The following is a 25,454-nucleotide window of genomic DNA, read 5'->3' as shown; positions in this document are numbered from 1 at the left end:
TTTTGACAGTATCTCTTGAATTTAGTCTTTAATTTTGTATTTTTAAAATAGACTTATTATCTTTTTGATTCATAGCAAATTTTAGTAGGAGATACAAAGATTTCCCACGTACCTCCTCCCCCGACACATGCATAGCCTCCATCATGATCAATATCCCCCACCAGAGTGGCACCTTTGTTAAACTTGGTGCATCTACACTGATACGTCATTATCACATGAAGTCCATAGTTTAGATTAGGTTTTACTCTTGGTGTTGTACATTTTATCTGTTTGTACAAATTTATAAAAACATGTAACCACCATTATCATATCATATAGAGACATTTATTGATAACAAGAAGTTAACCTTGGTTAATTCTTCTCTTCTTAATTACTTCTTTCAACAAACAGTACTTTGTTCAACACAAAACAATAAGCAAGACATAGTTTCCGCCCTTTAGAAGCTTACAGTTCGAGGACTTCTAAGTCTGTAAAATGCTAATGACATTAACTAGATTTGTTTAGTTTCTTTATTTTCATTCCTTCATTAATGTTTAAGTACCTCTAAATGATTTATACAAAATGTGGAAAATATTTTGAGAGGATTAGTAGACTGTTCTGTGTTTGTCAGAATAAACTCATTGTGTGTTTTAAATTCTATTATTGTTCTTAGAGGTGTTGGAATTATTAATGTGTATCATTAATGTTATTTACAAATATCTCATGTGTATGACATGTTATGAATTGTCATATATTATTTTTAGAGTTACATCCTGGTAATAGCTTTGAATTAAAATAATTTTTATGTGTTAATGTTTTAGTTATAATAATTTCAATATAGTTATATACTTCCTATGTTACATCAGGATATGTAGAAAATTAGAATATGTTTCACTTGTACCTCATTAGTATAATTAAAACCAATTGAGAGGTTTAAAATGTTTGAATTCTTAATGATATTGATTTATGTATGTCGGGTGAGGGGGCAGATCCCTGGATTTTTAACTTAGGTATTTGACAGGCTGCCAAACTTGTACTGTCTGTTATTGGGAAATGAGACTCGATCATTTCTAGGAGACTTGGGAGATTTTGTTCCATTTTTGAATGATTTCACTTTTACCTTATGTTGCTTTTATGTAGTAGAAATTTTACTTTTGTTATCAAATGTCAGAAAAGCTGAACTATTAGATTTTGATGGTGAAACTCATATTAGTATGTATGTGTATTTCATAGATGGGACAAAAGATGGCAAACTAACTGTTCCAAACATTCATATCTGTTTAAGTCCTTTTATTTTCAGCAGCTTACCACACCTCCTACTTCACTAGACCTTCAATGCAGTCTATTTGGAGTTGCCTTAGGTTTCTTTCTCCTCTGCCTCTAAACTTACATATGTCTATGTTACCAGGGCATGCCTGTTTATGTGTAATGGGTCTGATCACCTAACATTTCTGTAGGGGAGATGACTGGCAAACATATGTCCTTCTTTGAGTATGTTCAGTCTTGTAAAGAATGACTTCAAATATATATTTCAAAATGCATGCATTTTCAAAATACATGGAGTGATGTCACAGCTGAAAGGGAAATAGAGAAACCAACAACTAAAGTTGGAGGTTAACATTACTCTTTTAGTAACAGGTGGGACAAGTAGACAGTGTATCAGTCAGGCAATAGAAGCAGGACTATAGTATCAGTTTGACTCAACTGATATTTAGAGAATATTATAGCCGCATACTTTTCAGTACACACGGACCATTCACCAAGACTGATCATATGCTGGGGGATAAAGCAAGGCTCAGTAATAGAGTATATTTTATAACCATAATGCAATTAAATTAGAAATCTATAATGAACATCTCTGGAAAATTGGTAAAATGTTTGGAAATTAAACTGTGGGTCAGGCAGAACTCATGAGAAAGTAGATTGGTTAAAAAATGGTGTATCAACAATTTGGGATGTAACAAAAAGAAAATCTAAAACCTTCACCTTAAGAATCTAAAAAAAGATGAGAAAGTTTACCTAAAATAAATAAGAGGAAGAAAATAATAAGTGGAAATCAATGAAAGAAAACAGAAAAATCAGTTAAGCCAAAAGCTAGGTCTTTGAAAACATTAATAAAAGTAATAACCCTTACAGAGACTGATTGAGAAAACAGAAAACACCAGAATGAATGAAGGGGCATTATTACAGATCTTATGGTCATTAAAGCAATAGTTTGGACTTTATTTTTAAAAACTTACATGAAATATGACATGGACAAGTGGCAAACCTAACTCAGTGACGTGTTACTGGTTAGGGAAGAACAGTCAGTTGCATACTGTTGTTATGGAACAGTTGATAATTGTAAGCAAATATTTCACAGTAATTTTTTGATAACTTAATAAACCACTTTTCTTCATGAAGGAAGGGCACAGAACAAATACAAGAACACAGGGAAGAGAGGGTGATATAATAGAAGAGACCAAGCCTGGGGAAGAAATAGATGGGAAAAATCCCATAAATACATCAAAGAATTAAGAAGTTGGAAGCACTGAAGGGAGAATAGAGAGAAGACTGAGTAAGATGAGAGCTTCACCAAATTGGGAAGAAAATTAGAACATTTGCATAGTTCCCAAACATGAGAGGCAAAGTAATGCAATGGAGGACGTGTCAGAAATGAGAATAGTTAATCCCATGGTACATCAGTGTAGAGTTCTTGTATTTCAGGAACTCAGGCTCACCTCATATTCCCTCACAGCCCCTGGGAAAGACAGTGTAAGGCTGTAGATCAGGGGTCAGTGAAGTTCTGTTTGCCATTTATGATTTCTGTGGCAACTACTCAACTCAGCCACAGAAAGTCAAGAAATAAGTGGGTGTGGTTATGTTCCAGTGAAACTAGCAGTGGGGGGTTGGGTTTGGGACATAGTTTTCTGATCTCTCCAACAAAATTTTTGAAAAATTTTCCTAATAAAGTTTGAAGTGCTATATTTGTTAATGGCTTTTAATGGACAAAGTAGGCATAGTGGTAAATCATAGATATATATATAAATTATGTAGGTTTGTATTATTCATATATGGATATGTGAAGTTGTCTTTTTTTGTCCCCTGTTTCACATCTTCCATAATTTGAGTTTTCATTTCCTTTGTCTTTCACTGTGATATATTAAACATACTTCCTTGTATTATAATTTTATATTCTGTCCTGTAAAAAACAACTAGTTATTTCGAAATCTCCTTAAAGGTAGAGTATTTCTAACTCATCTTTGTATTTGAGTGCAAATAATAGGAACTTATTTTTTAAAATCTCATGTGGTGTGTCTTTGGCCGCCTGTTAGGAACTGTGTGAGACGAGCGTTCGTATTGGTGAACATCTGATTCCGACCCCACTTCTAACGTTACCTCCTGCTTTTATGTGGGGATGTTACTCCTTCCTGCCCGGTTATGTCCCCACAGAAAGGCTTCACTGCTGCCACTCTCTCAACCTGTGGGCATGTTGGAAGGTTTAATTACCCCGTGTTTATTCAAAACTTTGCAGAAGAAAAATATTATTAACGAGGCTAATCACAAATTTAGCTTTTAATATGGTTAAGTTTCCATTTCTTTTACTTTTTTTAATTACTTAATAAAAAATGCAACCCAGTGGCTTTTGTTCTTTAGGAGCCAAATAAGAATACAAATAATGTAATTCTATCAAAAATTTTCCTCTTATAGTTAAAGGATTAGATTCAGTAACACATGCTGAAGGTTGTGCAGCTTTTTCCCATTTAAAAATAAGTGTTTCCATGCTTCTTGCAATTTGTGGTAGATTTAAAACGTCTTTGCTATTTTGTGTTTCACTTATATATGCACATTCTTGGGAAATGTCACTTTCTCAAATACTTTGTTCCACTTTTCTTAATTTTGGTTCAATCTGTTAAATATCATGAATAAAAATAATAAAAGTTTTTGTAAAGGAAAACGGCATTAATGTTTAGAATTTTCAAATCTTAAAAGCCATATTTCACATTGCTTTAACATGATGCTCATTGTATTATTGCATTATAAAAAATTATTTTGAAAACATTGTCTAGGGTAAGAAATGGCTATGATTCTAATAAAATACATGAATGTAAAGAGAAGACATATTATAAAAATTAAAAGTGGACTTTGAGGTTCAAAATGTAAGTATTTTTGATAGAGATTGATACACTTGAGTATAGGAGTTTAATTTAATATTGTATTCTTTGTAACTCTTTTTCCCTCCATAAAGCATAAGAGATTATAGCTACCTAATAAACCATTTTTAGGCGGTGTTTAAATTTCAAAGATAAAAGTGTAAAGTCCATCATCATTTTATGAGTTAAAAATGCTAAAGTACTCAACATCATGCTAACTCTCCTGAAAAAGGCTCATGATACTAGATCTTTTATCCTTCTCTAGATGCTAATAACCTAGTTTTGACATAGAAAAGGGATTATTAATTCTAACATGAAAAGATGTACTTCACCAGCAGTACTTAACTGTATATCCTAAAAATCTTAATTTCTGCTCCAATTCATATACTTTTTAGTGGTTCATTTGGATCGACCCATTGTATTGTTGATTTTTCTCTTACGTAGTAATTGTTGAATATGGAATAGACTGTCAGAATATTTTCCTGTGTACTCAGCGTGTATAGTATTACCTGTATTTATATAAAACAACTCTGAAGTAATGGATTCAGAGTTCTGATGATCACTCAACCAAACGTTGCAGTTATATCCATTTGGTGTCAGACCTTTTAACTGTGTAACCTCAATTATTAAGAACAAATTACTTATATAACTTATGAGAATTAAAATAGCTTGTTTGATTTAAAATACTTAACCCTGGCTGGTGTAGCTCAGTGGATTGAGCATGGGCCTGCGAACCAAAGGGTCACTGGTTCCATTCCCATTCAGGGCACATGCCTGGGTTGGGGGCCACGTCCCCAGTAGGGGGGCGGCAGAGGCAACCACACATTGCTATTTCAGTCCCTCTCTTTCTCCTTCCCTTCCCCTTTCTCTAAAAATAAATAAATAAAATCTTTAAAAAAATAAAATAAAATACTTATGTTCAGTAGTTTTTCAGTTTTTCAGTAGTTTTTAGTGTGTTACAGAAAAACCGGAAAAATAGAACTCAGATTTGTTTCAAAAAAGTTTATATTGGTAAAAATTTACAAATTATTTAAAAGTGTATTTTGGCTTAACATAATAGTCCAAATACACTTTATACAAATAAATTAATCTGATTAAAAGAATAGTAAATCATAACTTTAGTTACAGTGCAACCTGATGTTATTTTGAAGTAGTACAATGGCAGAAGGACAAACTTTTATATTTCCGTTAAAAAGTCCTTCTGGTCTTTGGAATTGCACTTGATTCTAAAGATCGTTGTGTGCAAAGAGGGGGCAGGTATGTTTTGGTTATATACCTGGAAACAAATTAGGACAGCCTTAGTGTCTTACGACCACACACATTTGTTTTCTCAGTTGCTATGCTCCGGCAGTCCAGGCACAATTTAAGTGGGTCCTGAGCTCAGGGTCTTACAAGGCTGCCCTCAAGGGGTCAGTGTGATTGGGATTTAATCTGTAGGCTTGATGGGGATAGAATCCACTTCTCAATTGGGTTCGTTTCTTTGCAGAAGTGGGACTGAGGGCTCTTGTGTACAGCTGGCTGTGTGCTGGAGGCCCTCTGCATTTCCTTGGCATGGGGGCTTCCCTCACAGGGCTGCTCACTGGATTGGGCCTCCAAGGAGTCTCCAGTGACGACTTTAGGGAGGATGGGGACATGTGAATTCAAGGGGGTGTGAGGAGCACTTATTTCTGAGATACTGGAAATGTTTTATTCCAGCTGGGTGGAGTTACATGCGTCTGTCTACCTTATGAGAATTGAACAGGGCGTTCACTGTCAATGTGTACATCCTTCTTTATGTGTGTTTTCTTTAGTATATCTTTGTTTATAAATAATTATAAAACATTAAACAACTGCCAGGGGCTTAGATTTTCCAATGTATGCTTTTTGACTTTTGAACCAGTTCTCTGATCATTATGATTCTTTAACAGAAGTGAGTGATAGGTATTGCCTACTGCTCTTTAATAACAGATCATTGGGTAATAACTGGGTAATAGAAGAGCTTTTGATTGCAAGGGAATTTTAGATTTATGATAGTGGAAACCATGATGCATTAGGTGAAACCATTAGGAAACTGTTCATCACTGATGTAGCAAGGATACTACATAATGTATCATATGTAGTAGTATGGGCCCCTATGACTCTGGAGTTAACCTCTGGGGTCAAAATACTGCCTGCCTATGTGACAATAGAAAATAGAAAATGTATTAAAACAATTCTTTTCAACTTTCTACTTAGAATCCTGACCATAGCTAGTTCCAATTATTTTCCCTCTATTTCCCAATGTTTCACATACTCTGTGGAATTTCATCCTCTGTGACTCTTCCACTTTTGTACTCTCCTTGCTGTTCTCCCTCCCCTCCTCATCCCACTGCCATTGTCTACCATTGTACGCATACTCCTAAGAGTGGAATTACTGGGCCGTATGGTAATTCTGTGTTTAGCTTTGTGAGGAATGGTGCAGCAGCTGCACCATTTACATTCCCACCAGCAAGGGACTGGAGTCCTACTTTCTCTACGTCTTTGCCAGCACTTGCTCTTTTTTTGTGGTTTTATTGTGACCAACCTAGTGGGTGTGGAATGTGACTCATTATGGTTTTGATTTGCATTTTCGTAATGACTAATGATATTGAGCATCTTTTCCTGTGCTTGTGGCCCCTTTGTATATGTTTGGGGAAAGGTCTATTCACATGTTCTTTGCTTATCTTTTAATTGGGTTGTTTGTTTTCTTGTTCTTGAATATTTAGAGTTCTCAAAATACCGTAGGTTCTAGACCCTTATTTGATACTTGATTTGGAAATGTTTTCTAATATTTTTTAGTATGTTTCTTCACTTTTTGATACTACCCTTTGATTCACAAAAGTTTTTAATAATTATACAGTTCAATTTGGTTTTCCTTTTGCTTTTGGTGTCATATCTAAGAATATTGTCAAATCCAAGATCATAAGGATGTACCCCTATGTTTTCTCTGAGTTTTATAGTTTCAGCTCTTATATTTAGGTCTTTATCTATTTTGAGTTGTTACAATGATGTAAAATAGGAGTCCAATTTCATTCTTTTGCACATGGACTTCCAGTTTTTAGCAGCATTACCTGAAATGTACTATTCTTTTCCCATTTAAAGTACTAGGTAACTTTTTCAAGAATTAGTTTTTTATTTGATTATATGATGTATGGATTTATTTCTGGTTTATTTGTCTAACGTTATGTCATTATCAACGTGTTTTGATTAATGTTGCTTTGTTTGGTGCTCTTTGAAATTCCATTTACTTTTCACATCTGCAACAATTTTCTGTGAAAATTTTAATAGAGTACGTTACAATTGTAAGTGAAACTGGTTTCTCAATTTCTCCTTTGGATTGATAATTGCTGGTTTATGCATGTTGATCTTATACACTGTAACTTTTCTGAATTTACCAATTGATGTTTTCCTTTTTCTTCATTCTGCCTCTCAGATAGGTAATTTCAGGTGTCTTATTTTCTTGTGTTCCTGTTCAGTGGATACTAGAGTGCAGAGTAAACGCTTATTTCGTGTATGTTTCGGGAGAGCACCCACCGTTCCTGTCATGGGGCATGCACACTGCCGATGTTACGGAGAGCTTTCTCATCAGCCTGCGCATGAGGAAAATTAAGATTGTCTTGCTGTGTCTCCGGGAAATGGTCAAGGCTTTTAAACAGAGAGAAAGTAGAGAACAAAAGGATATGTCAGGCGTATACAGAATCGTGTTATTGGCCTATGGTGTGACTCCTTTATGAATGTGTGACTTTCTGAAAACTCTTATTTTAAAGAATTGTCTTTTTCTAGTAGGCATTAAATAAGAGGGTTTTTTCCCCACGTATAACTATAGAATTTTTAGTCCTGTCAAGTCTTGTTCTGTCAAGTTCAGTTAACTCTGTAAACAGCCTTCATTGCATTTGTTTTGTGTACTTCTATTGAAGGCTCTCCGCAGGAAGAATCTCAGTTGTGACCTTGTGTGGATGCCAGTGAAATGATGCGAATTCAAGTTTCTAGTGTGCCAGTAACTGTAATGAGCTGCTAATTGAAGGTGACAAGCTGTTTTTTCCTTCCCAGCTGGTCTAACAAAATATTAAATTTCATTCATTATTAACTCTTTGCTTCTCAGCAGAGGACTGGTTTAATTAGTTGGGCACATTAAGAAAAGAATTTTTTCCTTGTGTTAATTTTAGAAATTGAAGTTCAGGTTTTACTGGCAATTGTGTACAGTTGTGTAGGTACCCAACATAATCAAGACAAAGTTACATTTCTGTCACCCCCCAAAGTTTCTCATGCCACTTTGTGCCCTATTTTTTCCTCCTTCCCTGGACCTTGGCAACCACTAACATGCTCCCTATTATAGTTTTACCTTTTTGCCTCTTCATTGGACTCATACCGTATGTAAACTTTTATGTCTGGCCTTTTTAAAGACTAAGTAATGGTTTTGAGGTTCATCTTAATCTGTGTTGTTGTATGGATAACTGTTCTTTTAAATTGCTGAGCAATAGTCCGTTGCATCAGTATGTCAGAATATATTTATCCATTCACCTATTTATCAATATTTAGCTGTGTTTGTTATTATGAATAGCAAATTACAGAACTTTTGAGGAACCTTCATACTGCTTTCCACAGTAGCTGAACCAGTTTACATTCTTACCAACAGTGCACAAGGGTTCCCTTTTCTCCACATGCTCGCCAACATTTATTCATTTAAAAATTTTTTAATTTATTGATTTTAGAGAGAGAGAGAAACAATGATTTGTTGTTTCACTTATTTCGGCATTCATTGTTTATTTTATTATTTTTTCTTTTTTAAAATTAATTTTTTTATTAAACATTTTTTTTATTGCTGTTCAATTACAGTTGTCTGCATTTTCTCCCCTCTCCCCCCCCCCCCCCCCCCCGCCCCCGGCTCTACCCCAGACAAACCCACCTCCCTCCCCCGCCTCCACCCTTCCCCTTGGTTTTGTCCATGTGTCTTTTATAGTAGTTCCTGAAAACCCCTCTCCCCACTATTCCCTCCCCACTCCCCCTCTGGTTATTTTTAGATTGTTCTTAACTTCAATGTCTATGCTGGTTATATTTTGTTTGCTTTTTTCTTTTGTTGATTAGGTTCCAGTGTTTAATTCTTGTATGTGCCCTAACTGGGGATCAAATCCGCAGCCTTGGCGTATCAGGATGATGTTCTAACCAACTGAGATACCCAACCAGGGCCGACATTTATTTTTTATTCTTTATTTTTATTTCTTTAAATTAAAAATTTTTTCAATTACAGTTTACATTCAATATTACTTTGTATTGTGTCAGGTGTACAGCATAGTAGTTAGACAATTATACACTTTACAAAGTGTTCCCCCTATAGTTCTAGCACCCACCTGGTACCATACATAGTTATTACAACATTATTGAGTATATTTCCTATGCTGTACTTTACATTCCCATGAGTATTTTGAAAATATCAATCTGTACTTATCCAGCTCTTCACCTTTTTCATCCAGTTCCCCAAATACCCTCTCCTGTGGCAACCTTCAGTCTGTTCTTTGTATCTGTGAGTGTACTTCTGTTTGGTTTATTCATTTACAGGTATATTATTCTTTAGATTTCACATATAAGTGAAATCATATGGTGTTTGTCTTTTTAAAACATATTTTAAAAAAGATTTTAATTAATTTACTTTTAGAGAGAGGGGAAGGGAGGGAGAAAAAGAGGAAGAGAAACATCAATGCGTGAGAGATACATCAATCGCTTGCCTCTCACATGCCCCTAACCAGGACCTGGCACATAACCCAGGCATGTGCTCTGACTGAGAATCCAAACTAGAGACCTTTTGGTTCTTAGGGCGATGCTCAATCCACTGAGCTGCACCAGCCAGGGCTGGTGTTTGTCTTTTTTGATTGACATATTTTACTTAGCGTAATGGCCTCTAGGTCACCCGTGCTGATGCAAATTGTAAGATTTCATTCTTTTGATGGCCAAGTAATATTCCATCACATTATATGTACCACAGCCTTTTCACCTGTCTATTGATGGGCACTTGGGCTGTTTCCATATCTTGTAAATAACGCTGCAATGAACATAGGGGTGCATACATTCTTTTGCCTTAGGGTTTTGTGTTTCTTGGTTATATATTCATAGTGAAATTCCTAGGTCATGGGCAATTCCATTTTTATTTTTAATTTTTTGATAATAGACATTCTAACAGGTGTGAGGTGAGATATCTCATGCAACCTTAATCACTGGAGCTCAGTAAGTCTCATACATGTAAAGTGTCCTGATCATGTTTTGCATTTTTTTCTTTTAAAAAATTTTTTAATATATTTTATTGATTATGCTATTACAGTTTTCCCATTTCCCCCCTTCACTCCATCTTGCCCACCCCCTCCCTCCCACATTCCCCCCCTATAGTTCATGTCCATGGGTCATACATGTAAGTTCTTGTAAAATTAGCCTTTCATTGTTGAATAGGATGATAACAACAGTTTTACTTTGTTCACAGTCTTTTGGGGAAAGTGTTTATCCTTGCATCTGGGTTTTTTGTAGAAGCCCTTCTTCAGGTTAAAGAAGTTCTCTTCTATTAATAACCTTCCATTCCTGGGATAAACCTAATCTAGTTTTGCATTATTGAATTTGACTTGTATTTTGTTGAGAAATTTTTATATAGGCTGTCTAAACTTTTTTTGCTTAAATGGTTGATAGGATTTGCAAATTCTGTTTTCATTGGGTTTTACTTGCTCTTTTTCCAATTTCTAAAAATGCAAATAGTAATGTTTCTGTTCTAGTGTGAAAAACAGTATTTTAATAACTATACCATTAAATATGTCTTCAGTGGAATGCATATCCATATACATTTTAGAATAAGGTCTCATTCTTAGTAGATTTTTGATTAGGGTTGAACTCTATGAGTTTAAAAAGTCTGTCAGCCTATGGTGTATATATATTTCCATTTATCTTGGTCTTTTTAAAATTTCATTTTGTAACTGTTTGAACTTGATTTATAAAAATACAGGTGCTATTGTATCTAGTGACCTTGGTTAATTCATGTATTATTTCTAATTCTAGTGGTTTGCAGAATTGGGTTTTTACTTAATACAATCAAGTTATCAACAAATAATGACAGTTTTATTTCTTCCTTGAAGTGATTTCTTTCTGTGCCTTATGTTCAGGACCTTCCAAACTGTGCTGAATCGAAGTGGCAATAATAAGTATTCTTGCCTAGTTCTTGATTTTAGGGTGAAAGCTTTCAGTATTTTACCATTATAAATAATTGCTAGTTTTTTGTTTGTTTTAAGGTTGTTAACTTTTATCAGATTAATAAATAGGCTTTTAATTTTATCAAATCTTTTCTGCTTTATTATAATCATAGCATTTTCCTTTCCTTTTTAAAAAACTTTACTTATTTATTTTCAGAGAAAGGGAGGGAGAAAGAGAGGGAGAGAAATATCAATGTGTGGTTGCCTCTTGCACATCCCCAAATGGGGACCTGGCCCGCAACTCAGTCACGGGCCCTGACTGGGAATCAAACCAGCAACCCTTTGGTTTGCAGGCTCGTGCTCAATCCACTGATCCACACCAGCCAGGGCCCTTTTCTATAGTAGTAAGTTACTGAATGAGTTTTACTAATTTTTCTTTCTCTAGTTTTGCCTTCCTGAAATGAGTTGACTGGGATATATTATGATTTTTTTTTAAACAACTCAAATCAATTTTCTTCTTATTCTAAGAGGTTTTAAGATTATTTTCATAAGAAAGTATTAGAGTTTACTGGCCATCCCACCTTTTGAAAAATAATGGCATTTTTATTTCTTTTTATTTTTTAGCACTAGCCCACCTTACTGTTGTGTGGATCTGTATTCACTTCGTACTGGGGAGATGGCCAAGTCCATTCAGTTTAAAACTCCTATCTATGATCTTCATTGCAACAAGCGGTAAGCATTTTTCACGTGTTTCTCGTGCAAGGTAACATACCTCCTGAGCATGCAGAGCTCTACCAATACCATTGACTATCTCTGACTTATTAAGAAAAAGCTGCAAAAACACCTTCTGAGTGCTGCTAAATGGAGTAGCTCTTAAGATTTCTTAATGAATATTTTCAAACTTCCAGTCCTGACCCATTACTGAATTGTGAATTAAGTTTAGTGAATCATAGCCAGAGTTTTAAAAATGAAATGGAAAAGAATAGAAAGTATCTGAGCAAAACGTGCAGAGGCTATGGGAAATGATTTATGTATTACGTACCTTTTTAATGTAATGTGTGTGCCTCTCTGTTTACTGGTTTATGATAGGAATATAATTTTCCTTTTAGCATGTACCAAAACAAAACATATCTGAACTGCAAAAAATGCTTTTTTCCTCATTCCTTAAGACTACAATTGAGCTAACACAGGAACTTGGTAGGATTCTCTAGGAAAATTTTCAGACCTTGGTTGATTTTCTACCTGACCTAGTAATAATGAAGAATGAATTTATGTAAGTACAACACATGGAAGGAGAAAGGGACATTAAGAATCTTGTGTTAGTTAACACTTACTTGTACATTTAAACCGAACCCCTACAATGGTATCAATGCAAACTGTAATTCTTTCATTGCATTGGAAAGCAAACACGTAGAACATTGAAAATGAAGTATTTTATGTTATGTCAATATAAAGTAAATTTTATAATAAAAGCCTCAGGTTAGATTTTTTTAAAAAGATTTTATTTATTTTTAGAGGGAGAGGAAGGGTGGGAAAAAGAGAGTGAGAGAAACAACACGCCCCCAACTGGGGACTTGGCCTGCAAACCAGGCATGTGCCCTGAGTGGGAATCGAACTGGCGACCGTTCAGTTCACAGGCCGTCACTCAATTCATTGAGCCACACCAGCAAGGGCCTCAGGTTAGATTTTAAAGGGGTATTTCAAACAGTGACTCAGAAAGATTGAACTGAATTGGAAGGGTAGACGTACCTGATAAATACAAACTAACGAGCACATAGGCTTTGATACTAGTGATAAATGTGTTTGAATTGAAACAGGACAAAAAAAAGGTATTCTGTGATGGTATACAATTCATAATGAAGACCAAATTATTATGCATATTTAAAATTCAGTAATTTCACACTCAAAATTATAGGAAATAGAAATATTGTTAGGATAATGTTGTTATCCAGTGAGATGTTAAATTATTCAAAGTCATCACTGTTAACTAGCTGGGTCTAGTAGATAGTGTATGGAACCAGGAAAACTGTAATGAAAGCTCTTCTTTTCATGTGTCACAAAGTGGATTACTTATTTTTCTTTAGCCACAGAGAAACTCGAACACATTCAAAAATGAGATAAGTACAAATATTTGCTTGTATTTATTTTATTTTATTTATTTATTTTTTAGAGAGAGAGGGGAAGGAAGGAGAAAGAGGGAGAGAAACATTAATGTGTAGTTGTCCCTCGCACCCCCCAACTGGGGACCTGGCCCGCAACCCAGGCATGTGCCCTGACTGGGAATCGAACCAGCAACCCTTTTGTTTGCAGGCCTGCACTCAATCCACTGAGCTACACCAGCCAGGTTGCTTGTATTATAAATACATAAATATACTAGAAAAAAGAAAAAAAGTGAAGTTAAATTTTTAAAAAAGTATTTCTTACATTATCTTAAAAAATTGCTGCAAAGAATGTGAAGGAGAAAATTGGGTTTTTCTCAACTCTGCACTTGTTCCCAGTGCTGTGTTTCTGGATGATGCATGTGAAAATAGTCAGGGATGCCTTTTCTTACAACAAATATGTCTGCGTCTGTGTTTAAAAATTTCGGCAATGAAATAATAAATGTATTAATATTTTAATAAAGAGTAATAAATACCCTTGAAAATTAAAATGGTTGATTTTTCATAGACAGTGTGCTCATTATAAGTAATTAAGGATTTTGAAACTTCTCAGTAGGAGTTACAGAAGATAGGAGAATGATATGAATATGAAATGTCATCAGAGAAAAGTAGAAATGAAATTCTAGGATATTTGGTTAATGTTGCAAAGGTTCATATTTTACTTGCATTTTTTTAAAGAAAAACTATATGAAGATATGTTCTAACAAAAAACCTCCTGATGTGGATACATTATGTAATTTTTTTGGAATTGATTTTCACGTTAGAAATTGTGCAAGTTCAAATGGGATAAAGGTTAGGGGAAAAGTTATCATGTTGATTTAAGGATACTACTTAGATTTTGCTTCATAAAAAGTCAAATTTGAGCCCTGGCTGGTGTGGCTCAGTGGATGGAATGCCGGCCTAGGAACCAAAGGGTCGCTGGTTCGATTCCCAGTCAGGGCTCATGTCTGGGTTGCGGGCCGGGTCCCCAGTAGGAGGTGCTCGAGAGGCAACCATACATTGATGTTTCTCTCCCTCTGTTTCTCCCTCCCTTCCCCCCCTTTCTAATAATAAATAAGTAAATCACTCTTTAAAAAATCAAATTTGATTTGTCAGGTCTTTTCCTGGTTAAGTTTGCATTTTTGTTTACAAATCAGTCTTTTGAACTAACCAATATTCATAATTAAATCTTCCTGCTGGAAATAATTTTGTATGTTACTATGTTTTGGGGAGAGGCTACTGGATTACATAAAACCTTTTAATCTGTGATTTGTCTTTTTTGCATTTTCCCTTATTTGAGTTTTTCACTTTCTTATTTTGGATTCCCTGAACCTTTTGACCTCAGTCTGATGATTGGTTGGTTTCTTATATTAAGTGCCATGACAGAATCATTTAGGTGCTGTCAATTGTGTTAAGGATTAATAAAACATGCATGTTAAGTATAACTTTTATCCCCACCCATCATTAGCACATGTTATTCAGATTTACTTCCCTCCAATTTTGAAAAATACATCATGAGTATGCTAAATATTTAACGATAATTATCTTTGATTTTAAAAATAACTTTGAGATTCGGCTGTTATATTAATGACTTGCAAAGAGCAGTACACTAAAATGTTTATAAGACTTTACCTGGGATGTATTTTAGGAATTTCTGCTTTTTAAAAAAAAATTATAACTAAATTATTTTCCTAATTATTTATAAATCTTGGGCTCTGGGAGAAATATAGTTTATACAGAGTCTGATTAAATTTTAATGCATTGAGTCTATCAGAAATGACTCATTTACATTGAACTATAGTTGTCTGAGTTTTTTTTCTCTCTTTTTTGCTTTTGTGTTGGGAAATTCAGTGATAATTTTAAGTGACAAGTTATATAAATCCATTTTATGTATAGTTCCATGACTTTGAGCCAGAAGTGGAAAAACACTTTTAGTAAATAGCCAGCAGTTTATTGATCTCATACATTCTTAATGAAGATAGATTTATTTGATTTATAATGAGTGGAGATGTAGTTTGTTCTCTGTCACTTTTCCTCCTCTAATGTCTATCTTGATTTTTTTAAGTTGTAATGATAGATACTTGTTTAAATCTCGGTGATTTACCTTTTTATGATTCAATTTATAGAATTTCACACTCATGTTTTCTTTTATGTGTTTTCTCTCTAATTCTAGGATCCTCGTTGTAGTATTGCAGGAGAAAATTGCTGCCTTTGATAGCTGTACTTTCACAAAAAAATTTTTTGTCACAAGTATGTACCAATTATGATATATTTTCTATCATAAGCATTTGAGTTATAGTATTTACTTGTTAGAATCAGCAGAGTAATTGTAATCATAATCATTTTCATAGTATTAAATTATTACGATACTTCTTTGTTTCTGTGGATGTCTTCTTCAGTACTCTAATTTTATAGTGTTTTATTTCAAACCCCATTTTCCACATACTACTAAGCAAGCCTTGTACAATATTGCCTCAGTTTCTTCTTGTATATTTTCCTTGAGTTGCCGTGATTAACTTAGGTTCATAGAACTGTGGTGTACTTTCAGAACAGTTGTTCAATTTTCATAACACGCTTAAAGTAACTGTATTGTCTTACGTGAGACATTTGAAAATGGATGAAATGTGTGAGTGTGGCTCTTTCCCTCCTCTTTTCACCCACATCCCGTTACTTCTACTATTGCCCCAAAGTTCAAAACTAAGCATGGAATCTGGATCTAAACACACACACAGGGAGACAGGGAGAGAGAGTGAGATTTTTTTCTTTAAAGGAAAACAGGCTAGTCTGTTTCAGTAGCCTGTTTAGGATTGGTAGGGCAGGCCAGAAGAACGGAAATTCCAGCAGGAATTAATTCTGAACAAAGCCTGAAGTTTATAATACTGTAGTCTAATAAAACAGTAGTTTTCACTCTTGTTTTTTATGTTTTAACCTTGAGAACTCACTATTGAAGCTACAGCAGGTTTTCCAGAGTTGATATGTATGTGCCCTCACAGAGTTCTATTGGAATAGAACAGATCTCAGTTTTGTTGTGATCAGGGAATTCCAATCATATTGCTGCACCTCCTGAAAAATCACAACTATTTGCAGTGCATTACGCTGTGATTGGTTTTGCAGGTGTTCTCATATACTGCTGGTAAGAGTATAAGCTGACATAAACTCTGTAGGAGGCAATTTGATGAAATCTACCAAAATTTAGATTGTATCAACACTGGCCCATTAAAGCATTATTTTTATTAAATTATTTTAATTTATTTTTTGTAAAAGTATAGTTGACATACAATGATGTGTTAGTTTCAGGTATAGAAATAGTGGTTCAACATTTATATAACTTCTAATGTTGATTGCCATGATGTCTGTTAACCCTCTGTGACTGTACAAAATTGTTACAATATTATTGACCATAGTCCCTATGCTGTACATTACATCCCCCTGACTTACTCATTTTATAACTGGAGGTTTGTACCTCTTATTCCTTTTCACCTGTTCCATCCATTTTCTCCTCCCCCTTTCCTCTAGCCACCATCAGTTTTTTCTCTGTATCTCTCAGTCTGTTTTTTAAAAATTCTACATATAAGTGAAATTATATGGTATTTGTCTTTCTCTGTCTGACTTATTTCACTGAGCATAATATCAGTGTTGTCACAGATGGCAAGACTTGATTGTTTTTATGGCTGAGTAACATTCCATCGTGTATGTGTTCCAGCATCACATTATCTTTATCCACTCATCTATCGATGGACACCCGGGTTCCTTCCATAACTTGGCTCTGGTAAATAATGCTGCGATGAACATAGGTTGCATAACTTTTCAAATTAATGTTTTATTTTTTTAAAAAATAAATGCTCAGCCCTGGCTGGTGTGGCTCCGTGGATTGAGTGCCCACCTGTGAACCAAAGGGTTGCCAGTTTGATTCCCAGTCAGGGCATATGCCTGGGTTGTGGGCCAGGTCCCCAGTTGGGGGGCGCATGAAAGGCAACCCCACATTGGTGTTTCTCTCCCTCTCTTGCTCCTTTCTGTCCTCTCTCTCTAAAAATAAATAAGTAAAATTAAAAAAAAAAAAGAAGTTTAAAAAATAGTAAATACCCAGAAGTAGAATTGCTCGGTCTCATGGAAGTTCTACTTTAATTTTTTGAGGAACCACCATACTGTTTTTCACAGTGGCTGAACCAATTTACAGTCCCACCAGCAGTGCATGAGACTTCTCTTTTCTTCACATCCTGTCCAACTTGTTCGTTGACTTTGGAAAAATGTTCAGGTCCTCTGTCAATTTTTTAATTGGAGTACTTAATTTTTTGTGTTGAGTTGTATGCGTTCTTTATATATTTTTTATATTAGCCCCTTTCTGGAGTATTGTTTGCAAATTTCTCCTCTTTTGGTGGTTGTCTTTTTGTTTTGTTGGCGGTTTCTTTTGCTGCAGAATCTCTCTAGTTTGATGTAATCCCACTTATTTATTTATTTTTCCTTTTATTTTCTTTTTTGGGGGGGTCAAATTTATAAAGTCTTCTCTGAGACCAAGATCTACAAGTTTAGTACCTCTCTTTTCTTCTATATGTTTTATTGTTTTAGGCCAGTTTTTAGGTCCTTGATCCATTTTGAGTTAATTTTTGTGTATGGTGACAAATAGCTGTCTAGTTTCATTCTTTTACATGTGGCTTTCCACTTGTCCCAGGACCATTTACTGAAGAGGCTTTCTTTTCTCCATTGTGTGTTTTTGGATCCTTTGTTGGAAATCAGTTGCCCATATACTTATCGGTTTGTTTCTGAATTCTTGGTTCTGCTGCATGGATATTGTTTTGATCATGTAAACATACATTTAATTTCTAAAATACTTTTAAAAACTCTTGTGTAATACAATTGTGAGTACCTTAGTTATGTTTGAATCAGGACTGTAAAATTAGTAGAGACAGCTGTGCCCATCAGAGAAAGCATCTTGAATTTGTGCCAGAGGGTAGAAGGATCAGGTAAAGGGAGCTGATAGATAACTTGGAAGGGAACACAGCCAATATGATGAGAAAGGAGACAGCTTTGTATTTGGCTGTACAGAAAAGGTGGCCTTGAGCAGCTGTCTGATGTGGAAATCCGAACCCATGCATGATTAAGAAGACAAAAGACAAAGACTGATAGATGTCATTAGCAGTCATTTCCACTGTGCTTAAATTGAAAGGTAGATATGAAGTCTCCAGAGAGACCAAGGGATTACACAGTAAGTAAGTAACTCTTTCCATTTCCCGTTTTACCTAGAGGAGGAAAAGAAATGTTGGTACCTTATAGTCCTAATGTTATTTCTTAGTATTAGTATGTACTCTTCATCTATGTTAATGATGAATAAGAAATGTATGGGATTATTTTAAAGGATATTTAAAATGCAAAATTATTTTTAATTTTCAAAAGAGGCTTTTTATGTTCAGAAACAAATTTGTAAATTTTTAAAAAAGGGTTTGGAAGGTTAATGTGAGACCTAAGCCCAGATCAAGTTAAAAGTCAAATCTATTCTTGTTCTTTTGGTTACCCATTTGTATACAATGGACTAGGCCGCCATGTTTTCACAGCCTGGGAAGGTGCCTGATACTTGTGGACACTAGGCAAATGTGTGCAATGAGCTGACTTACGAATTTCTTACTCACTGTCCATCCTTCCCACCCATTCAGCCTTAAAATGGCAGTACTCTTTAATTCATGATATTTCATAAACATGAAAAATAAAACAAAAATAAGTAAAAGGTCATGGAACTTTAAGAAGGTCATTAATCAGTTGTAAGATGGTCAGACAAATCTCTGATGTGTTACGTAATATTTTTTGTGCTTATATGTCTTTCTGTAGAGCATGTTCATAGTCTTTTCTAGATTTCAATATGAGGGGGCACCCCAAAAAACCCTGAATTTATTTATAAAACATTGTGTATTTATTCTTACATGTTTAAACTTCAGTCACCTTCAATGTATTCTCCATTTGATACAATACACCTATTGAGATGTTTTTTTCCACTGCTCAAAACAGGTTTTGAACTTGTCGATTTTGATGCCTTTTTAGTGCTTTTTGCTGTTTTTTGTTTTACCTCTTCCACAATGGGTTACTCAGGTTGAATAGGGAGGGTGGGGCACCAGGGTCATGCTGATTTTGGTCAAAAACTGCTGAATACTCAGTGTGGTGTGGAAGGGTGTATTCGTAAATTACCCATCATGAAATGGGCAAATGCAATGAAAGAGTCTTCAAAAAAAAAAAAAATTCACTGAAACTGAACATAGCCTCTCACAACCATGCCAGCTGGTACACTGATACAGATGGGTCACTCACCTAGTGGGGGAAACCTGTGCTATAAGGCACCTGCACTCCAGAGGATAATTCCAGTTGTTTTGGGGTCCCCCCTCATATACCACTATAAAAGTTATTGGTATAAAATAAGAAGTGGTTTTGGAGAATTGTCTTTTTTCTTTCTGGGTAGTGTCCTTTGAGGCACAAAAGATTAGTTTTGATAAAGTCCAGTTTATCTATTTTTTCTTTTATCACTTGTTATTTTTGGTGCCATATCTAAGAAAGCATTGCCTAACCTAAAGTTATGGATGTTTACAACTGTATTTTGTTACAAGAGGGTAATAATTTTGGCTTTCTAAGACTTTGATGCATTTGGAGTTAATTTTTTTTTTAAAGTATTGATCGATTGATTTTAGAGAGAGAGAGATGGAGAGAAACACTGATTTGTTGTTCCACTCATTTATACATTCATTGGTTGATTCTTGTATATTTTCTCTCTGGGGATCAAGCCTGTAACTTTGGCGTGTTGGGACAATGCTCTATCCAACTGAACTACCTGGCCAGGGCCTTACAGTTAATTTTTGTATGCTCTGTGAGATCAAGGTTGAGTATAATTTTTTTTGCATGTGGATATCCTTTTGGCCTATCATCATTGTTGAAGACTATTTTTTTCCCCATTGACATGTCTTGGTACCCTTGTTGAAAGTCGGTTGATCATAAATGCAGACATCTGTTTTTTTCCTTTTCCAAAAGGTCTGAAATCTTTGAGTTGTTCTTACCAAGAAAAATAAGGTGGTGTTACAGAGAATAGTTACATCCTTGATTTTTCAAAGTGAGTTCAGGTCAACTCTACATTTGGACCGAGGTTCTAGGAGGATGCCATCTAAATTGTGTCAGTCTCATGTGTGTTGTCTTTTACTTTGTTCACAAACATTACAAACATGTTAGAATTAGTCTGAGTATTAGAGTGGTTTGGGTTTTTTTTTCCTTCACTTGTTTTCAAAGTTTAGCTGGAGGCAGCAGTTAATCTTTAAAGGAGTCATGCTTATAAAGTTGGGACAGTGCTGAGTGGCTGATGTTCTGCTGATTCCAGCTGCAGAGTGTTTTTAGAAGAGCACAAAAACAATTTGCTTTTATTCCAATGCACTGTAATTCTTGAGGTCCACTGATTTCTGAAAACATTGCCTCAAAAAGTAAAATGAAAAATTGTTAACTATACTTTTACATAGTATCCTTTTATTTGAGAAAGGAGAATATATTTATTAGGCTCTAGTGAGATAAAATAGTTATCAAAATTGAGAATTAGATTACGTTGACTTTGAAGTTTAGGAGATTAGGTACCTTTTATGTAATGCCACAATACACAACTATTTATTCTGTTTTTTTTTCTTCACAACATTTAAAAGGAGGAACTTTATTATAGACCATATTTATACTCATTTTTCTAGCTCTGAAAATATCTGTGGAATATAAGTATACATATATATATATATAAGTACATTTTTGTATGAGTAAGATTAGTTTACTCAATGGGAGTATAATAATATCTGTTATCTAAATACAGATAACCTTAGTTTGATCCTCTAGTGTACATTTTAGAGAAACACATTTAGTGAAAATATTAACCAGATTCTTTTGGAATGATCAACCAGCAGTCCTTTAGGTTAGGCCTTTTGTATTCTTTGATTTTGAAGTATTTTAGTGGGCCTTTGTCCTCTGTATTTGGCCATAATCAGCATTGAGTGGATATAGTAATATCCTAGTTACCCAGAGGTCAATTTTCCAAAGACCCAAAATATTACAAAGATACCGCTTCAAACCATAAAATAAAAAAAGTTTTTTTAAACAATATGCAAAAATCATAAAGCTCACCTTGTTTTTATTTTTTATTTTTTTGATATGGCATGTGGACTTTCTCTTAGGGTCATTGTCTTTTTTTTTAATAAGTATCTTAATCTTCTTTAAAAATGAAAACTCAGAATAGATGGCAGGCGCAGGAGGTAAAATGACAAGTACTGTACAACGGAAGCAGCATCAGTGTGTGCTTCTTCAGTGCTGTGAACACAGCACTACCCAAATTTCAAAGTGATGACCACTGCTACTCAAGGCTGTCTGAGTTCAGGGAACCATATGATATATGTTGGACAAAGGTTTCTGTTAAATATGGCTTTCCGATAAAATATCTGGCTTTTAGCTGAGCACACAATTTGAACATTTGAAAATGTTCTTTTGTAGATGACTTTTTATTTGCCAATGCCTTGTAAAAATGCTTTAGTTTAGGTACATTGTTTAATTCAAATATCTTATTAACCTGTTTTTTTTTCAGGCACTGTTCTAGGCAGTGGAGATTCCACAGTGAACAAAAAAAAAAAAACACGTCATTGACCTTACATCTCTCTGATCAAGTGGGAGTGAGATAGAAACAATCATAAATATATCACAGAACATAAAGCTATTTTTATTTTTGAGAATATGTGTCAAAGTAGTTAATTATTTTCTTTTTATTAATAAGTGTGCTTTTGTGCTTTTATTAATAAGTATGAACTATCATACACTGACTGTTCCTTTTAGGGTCAATAACACACACGGGGACCTTCTGCTAGGTAGTGTATATGTGAGCAGTTTGCAATGTAGAAATACGGGTTTTGCTACTATGCTCATGGATTTCATGTAATTTGGCTAATTTTCTCCCATGAGAAGACAATTTATTGGTATAAAATCTTCTTTGCCTCATGATTACATATATTTACATTCTGAATTGAGACTTAAACTAAGAAATAGATAACCTCAGTTTGATCCTCTAGTGTACATTTTAGAGAAACACATTTGTGAGAATATTAACCAGATGCTTTTGGAATGATAAACCAGGGGTCCTTTAGTTTAGACTTTTTGTGTTCTTTGATTCTGCAGTCTCTTTCAACTAAGTCCCCTTAAAAGAAGTTTTGTGAAAACAGAAACAGATTCATAGATACAGAGAACAGACTGCTGGTTGTCAGAGGGGAGGAGTGTTAGGGGAGTGGGTAAAAAGGTGAAAGGACTGAGACGTATAGATTGGTAGTTACAAAACAGTCACGAGGGCGTACAGTACAGCATAGGAAATATAGTCAGTAATATTATAATAGCTGTGTATGGTGCCAGTTGGGTTCAGGAAATTTCAGGGGGCATACTTTGTGAAGTATATGATGGTGTAGCCGCTGTGACATACACCGGAACCCAATACAAAATCACGCTGAATGTCGATTGTAACTGAAAAAAAAATTTAAATTAAAATAAAAAGCGGTTTTGTGAGACAGTGAATATTACTTTGTGTTGTTGATAGATGAAGGTGATAGCCTCAGGAGACTTTATTGGCATAGCCAGAGGGGAGATGAGAGCTTCTCGGATGGCAGACATCACTTACTTGACTAAATTTTGTGTTTCTTGGTTAGCAGAGTTCAAGAAGAGGGCATTGGTGTTTCCATGCATGGCTGGTTTCCACTGTCAGGAATATGTGATTTGTCCCTGTTGAAATGAGAAAACCTCAAAATATTCCTTTCTACTATTTTGTTATTGGCTAGGCTGAGGACAAGAAAAATTAAATTGAGTGCTTAATGCTAATTTGTAGGATTATGTAAATAATTCCCTAACATCTTTTTAATGATGTACCTTGTGTGGATTACCTCTCTTTGACCCCATATTTAAATACTTGTACCCCCCCCCCCCCACCGTCCTTGCCCCCATAGTATCTTCATTTCTTTTTTGGTGTTTGTCTTCCCTATCATTTGCCCTTAAAGTCCCGAACCAACTGTGTGCTTCCTCTTTACTTTCCAAACATTATTGCTTCACTCATGAAGTTGTAGACTAATGAACTTAAAATGTTTTTTCTTAGCTTCTCTCTTGTTGTATGAATAACTGTGTAAAATGCCCCCTTTTTTTTTTTTCTGCAAAAAGTCATTACCAGTTCCTCCCAGATTTGTTTCTTATTTGAAAAAAGCCAAAACCAAAGGGAAACTGTATAAGAGAAAATAAAGAACCAAATTTAGCTATTAAAATAATAGCTACTATTATGGGAATTTTATGTGATACTTGAAAAAAATGAAAGCATTTGTTTTGTCTGTTTTAATGGCATCAGAATATGGTGCATCAACAGTAAATTTATTAAGAAGTTTCTCAGTATTGCTTTTTGAAATTTTTCAGGCTGCTATCCTTGTCCAGGGCCCAACATGAATCCCATTGCTCTCGGGAGCCGCTGGCTTGCTTATGCAGAAAACAAGGTAAGGCATGGCCCCTGTGTGGGTCATTGGCAATGGAGAGGTGTTCCAGAATCTTTCCAAAGTGACAACCAATAATGAACTTTTAATTTGCTAGTTTGTTTTCTTTGACTTGGCTTTGGTTTTAGTTGGACACCCAATAATTGTCTTATCTCCCTTGTTGCTTAAGATCAGTTTTTAGACTGAACCTTCATTTTCTGTGCTTAGTTTGATATAGAGAACTTTACTCCATTAATCTTAAAGCACATCATCGGTATTACCAGAGCTGATTCTGTGGAGCTAGAAATCAGGAGTTAGGGATGATTTCTGTTTTATTGGTAGATTGGGAAACTGAGGCATGGAATAATTTAATTTATTGTAACTATTTGTCTATAAGTTAAACTATAAATGAGAGTTTAAAACATTTGTCTTAATAATTAAATCACAGATACTCACATTTTGTTGACTTTTCCAGTTATTGATCAATTTCATTTATCTATTAAGGTCATCATAGTAAGTTAAGATACTATATTTATATACTGAAAGTTTTATTTATGTCCAAATCAAAGCAAAAGGTACATTTGAAATTTCAGAAGGAAAACGTGGCCCTGGCCAGTGTTGATTGGAGCGTGGTACTGTACCCTGAAATATTGTGGGTTCCATTCCCCGTGAAGGCAAGGTTTCGAGTTGGATTCCCTGCTGGGAAGCCTATGAGAGGCAACCGATTGATGTTTCTGTTTCACTGATATTTCTCATGCTTTTTATCTTCCTCTCCCCCTTTCTTGTCTCTCCCCCTGTATTTATATTTTCCTTTCTTTTCAAAGGATTACATAATATATGTGCTCTTTTGTACATTTTTTTTCACTTACCAATATTTCCTATAAATTAGTCCATTTAATACAGTTGCACTACAAAAATTTCTGATATATCTGTATTTTTGAATTGAGTTGCAAATGTAATTTTCTAATGATTCTAAGCTTTAAACAAAAATTTCTGGGTTAATTATGTTTATGTAGACAGACTGACTCAGAACTTAGTTTTAGTTGAATTGAAAATAATCACAGTATTGCTTGTTTTCACATATTTATCCATGATTATTATAATTACCTAGGGTACAAAAAAGATGATATTTCCATGATAATGTCTTTCCTTGCACTTGTGGGAGGAGGCAGCAGAGGGATGGCTTTCATAATTCTATTGAATGTGAATGAATGAATGAATGAATGAATGAGTGAGTGAGATTCTTTTAATTAACTAAAACAATTATTTTCAAATTCCCTATTTTTCCTTATGTGAAGCCAGATTTACCTATCACCTGTCATTTGGAAAATTCCTCACTATTGACCTTAAAATCTACTTAAGCAACCATTGAATATGGCAACTTGACATCTGACATCAGATTTTTAAAACTATTTCCTTTTAGTGTATGTATTGTTATTGCCTTGAGGAATTGTTTCTAAATACATTGTCAGTGAATTAGAAAATTTTGATTATAGAATAAAAGGTTTAAATGTTAGTCTTTATCAAATTACCTGGTTTTAAATTATATCAAGCATTTTTTGT

At 34.7% G+C, this 25,454-nt stretch overlaps 1 protein-coding gene across 22 annotated transcripts in view; it reads left to right on the top strand.

Moving 5' to 3' along the window:
* BCAS3 (BCAS3 microtubule associated cell migration factor) overlaps positions 1 to 25,454 on the top strand; it is a 487,145-nt gene that overhangs the window by 96,538 nt on the left and 365,153 nt on the right. For 21 of the 22 annotated variants that reach the window (XM_071219333.1, XM_053930625.2, XM_024573300.4 and 18 more), the window contains 3 exons: positions 11,897 to 12,004; positions 15,584 to 15,660; positions 23,839 to 23,915. In XM_071219333.1, coding sequence (XP_071075434.1) covers positions 11,897 to 12,004; positions 15,584 to 15,660; positions 23,839 to 23,915 — 262 coding nt within the window. Of the gene's footprint in view, positions 1 to 11,896; positions 12,005 to 13,361; positions 13,390 to 15,577; positions 15,661 to 23,838; positions 23,916 to 25,454 lie in introns of those variants that run through there. The other variant, XM_071219345.1, reaches the window with a different exon arrangement.

Source organism: Desmodus rotundus, chromosome 9, assembly GCF_022682495.2.
Source record: "Desmodus rotundus isolate HL8 chromosome 9, HLdesRot8A.1, whole genome shotgun sequence".
In the NCBI taxonomy this organism is placed as follows: domain Eukaryota; kingdom Metazoa; phylum Chordata; class Mammalia; order Chiroptera; family Phyllostomidae; genus Desmodus; species Desmodus rotundus.
Note: the sequence above shows the minus strand (reverse complement) of the source record. Positions and strands in the feature narration are given on the sequence as shown.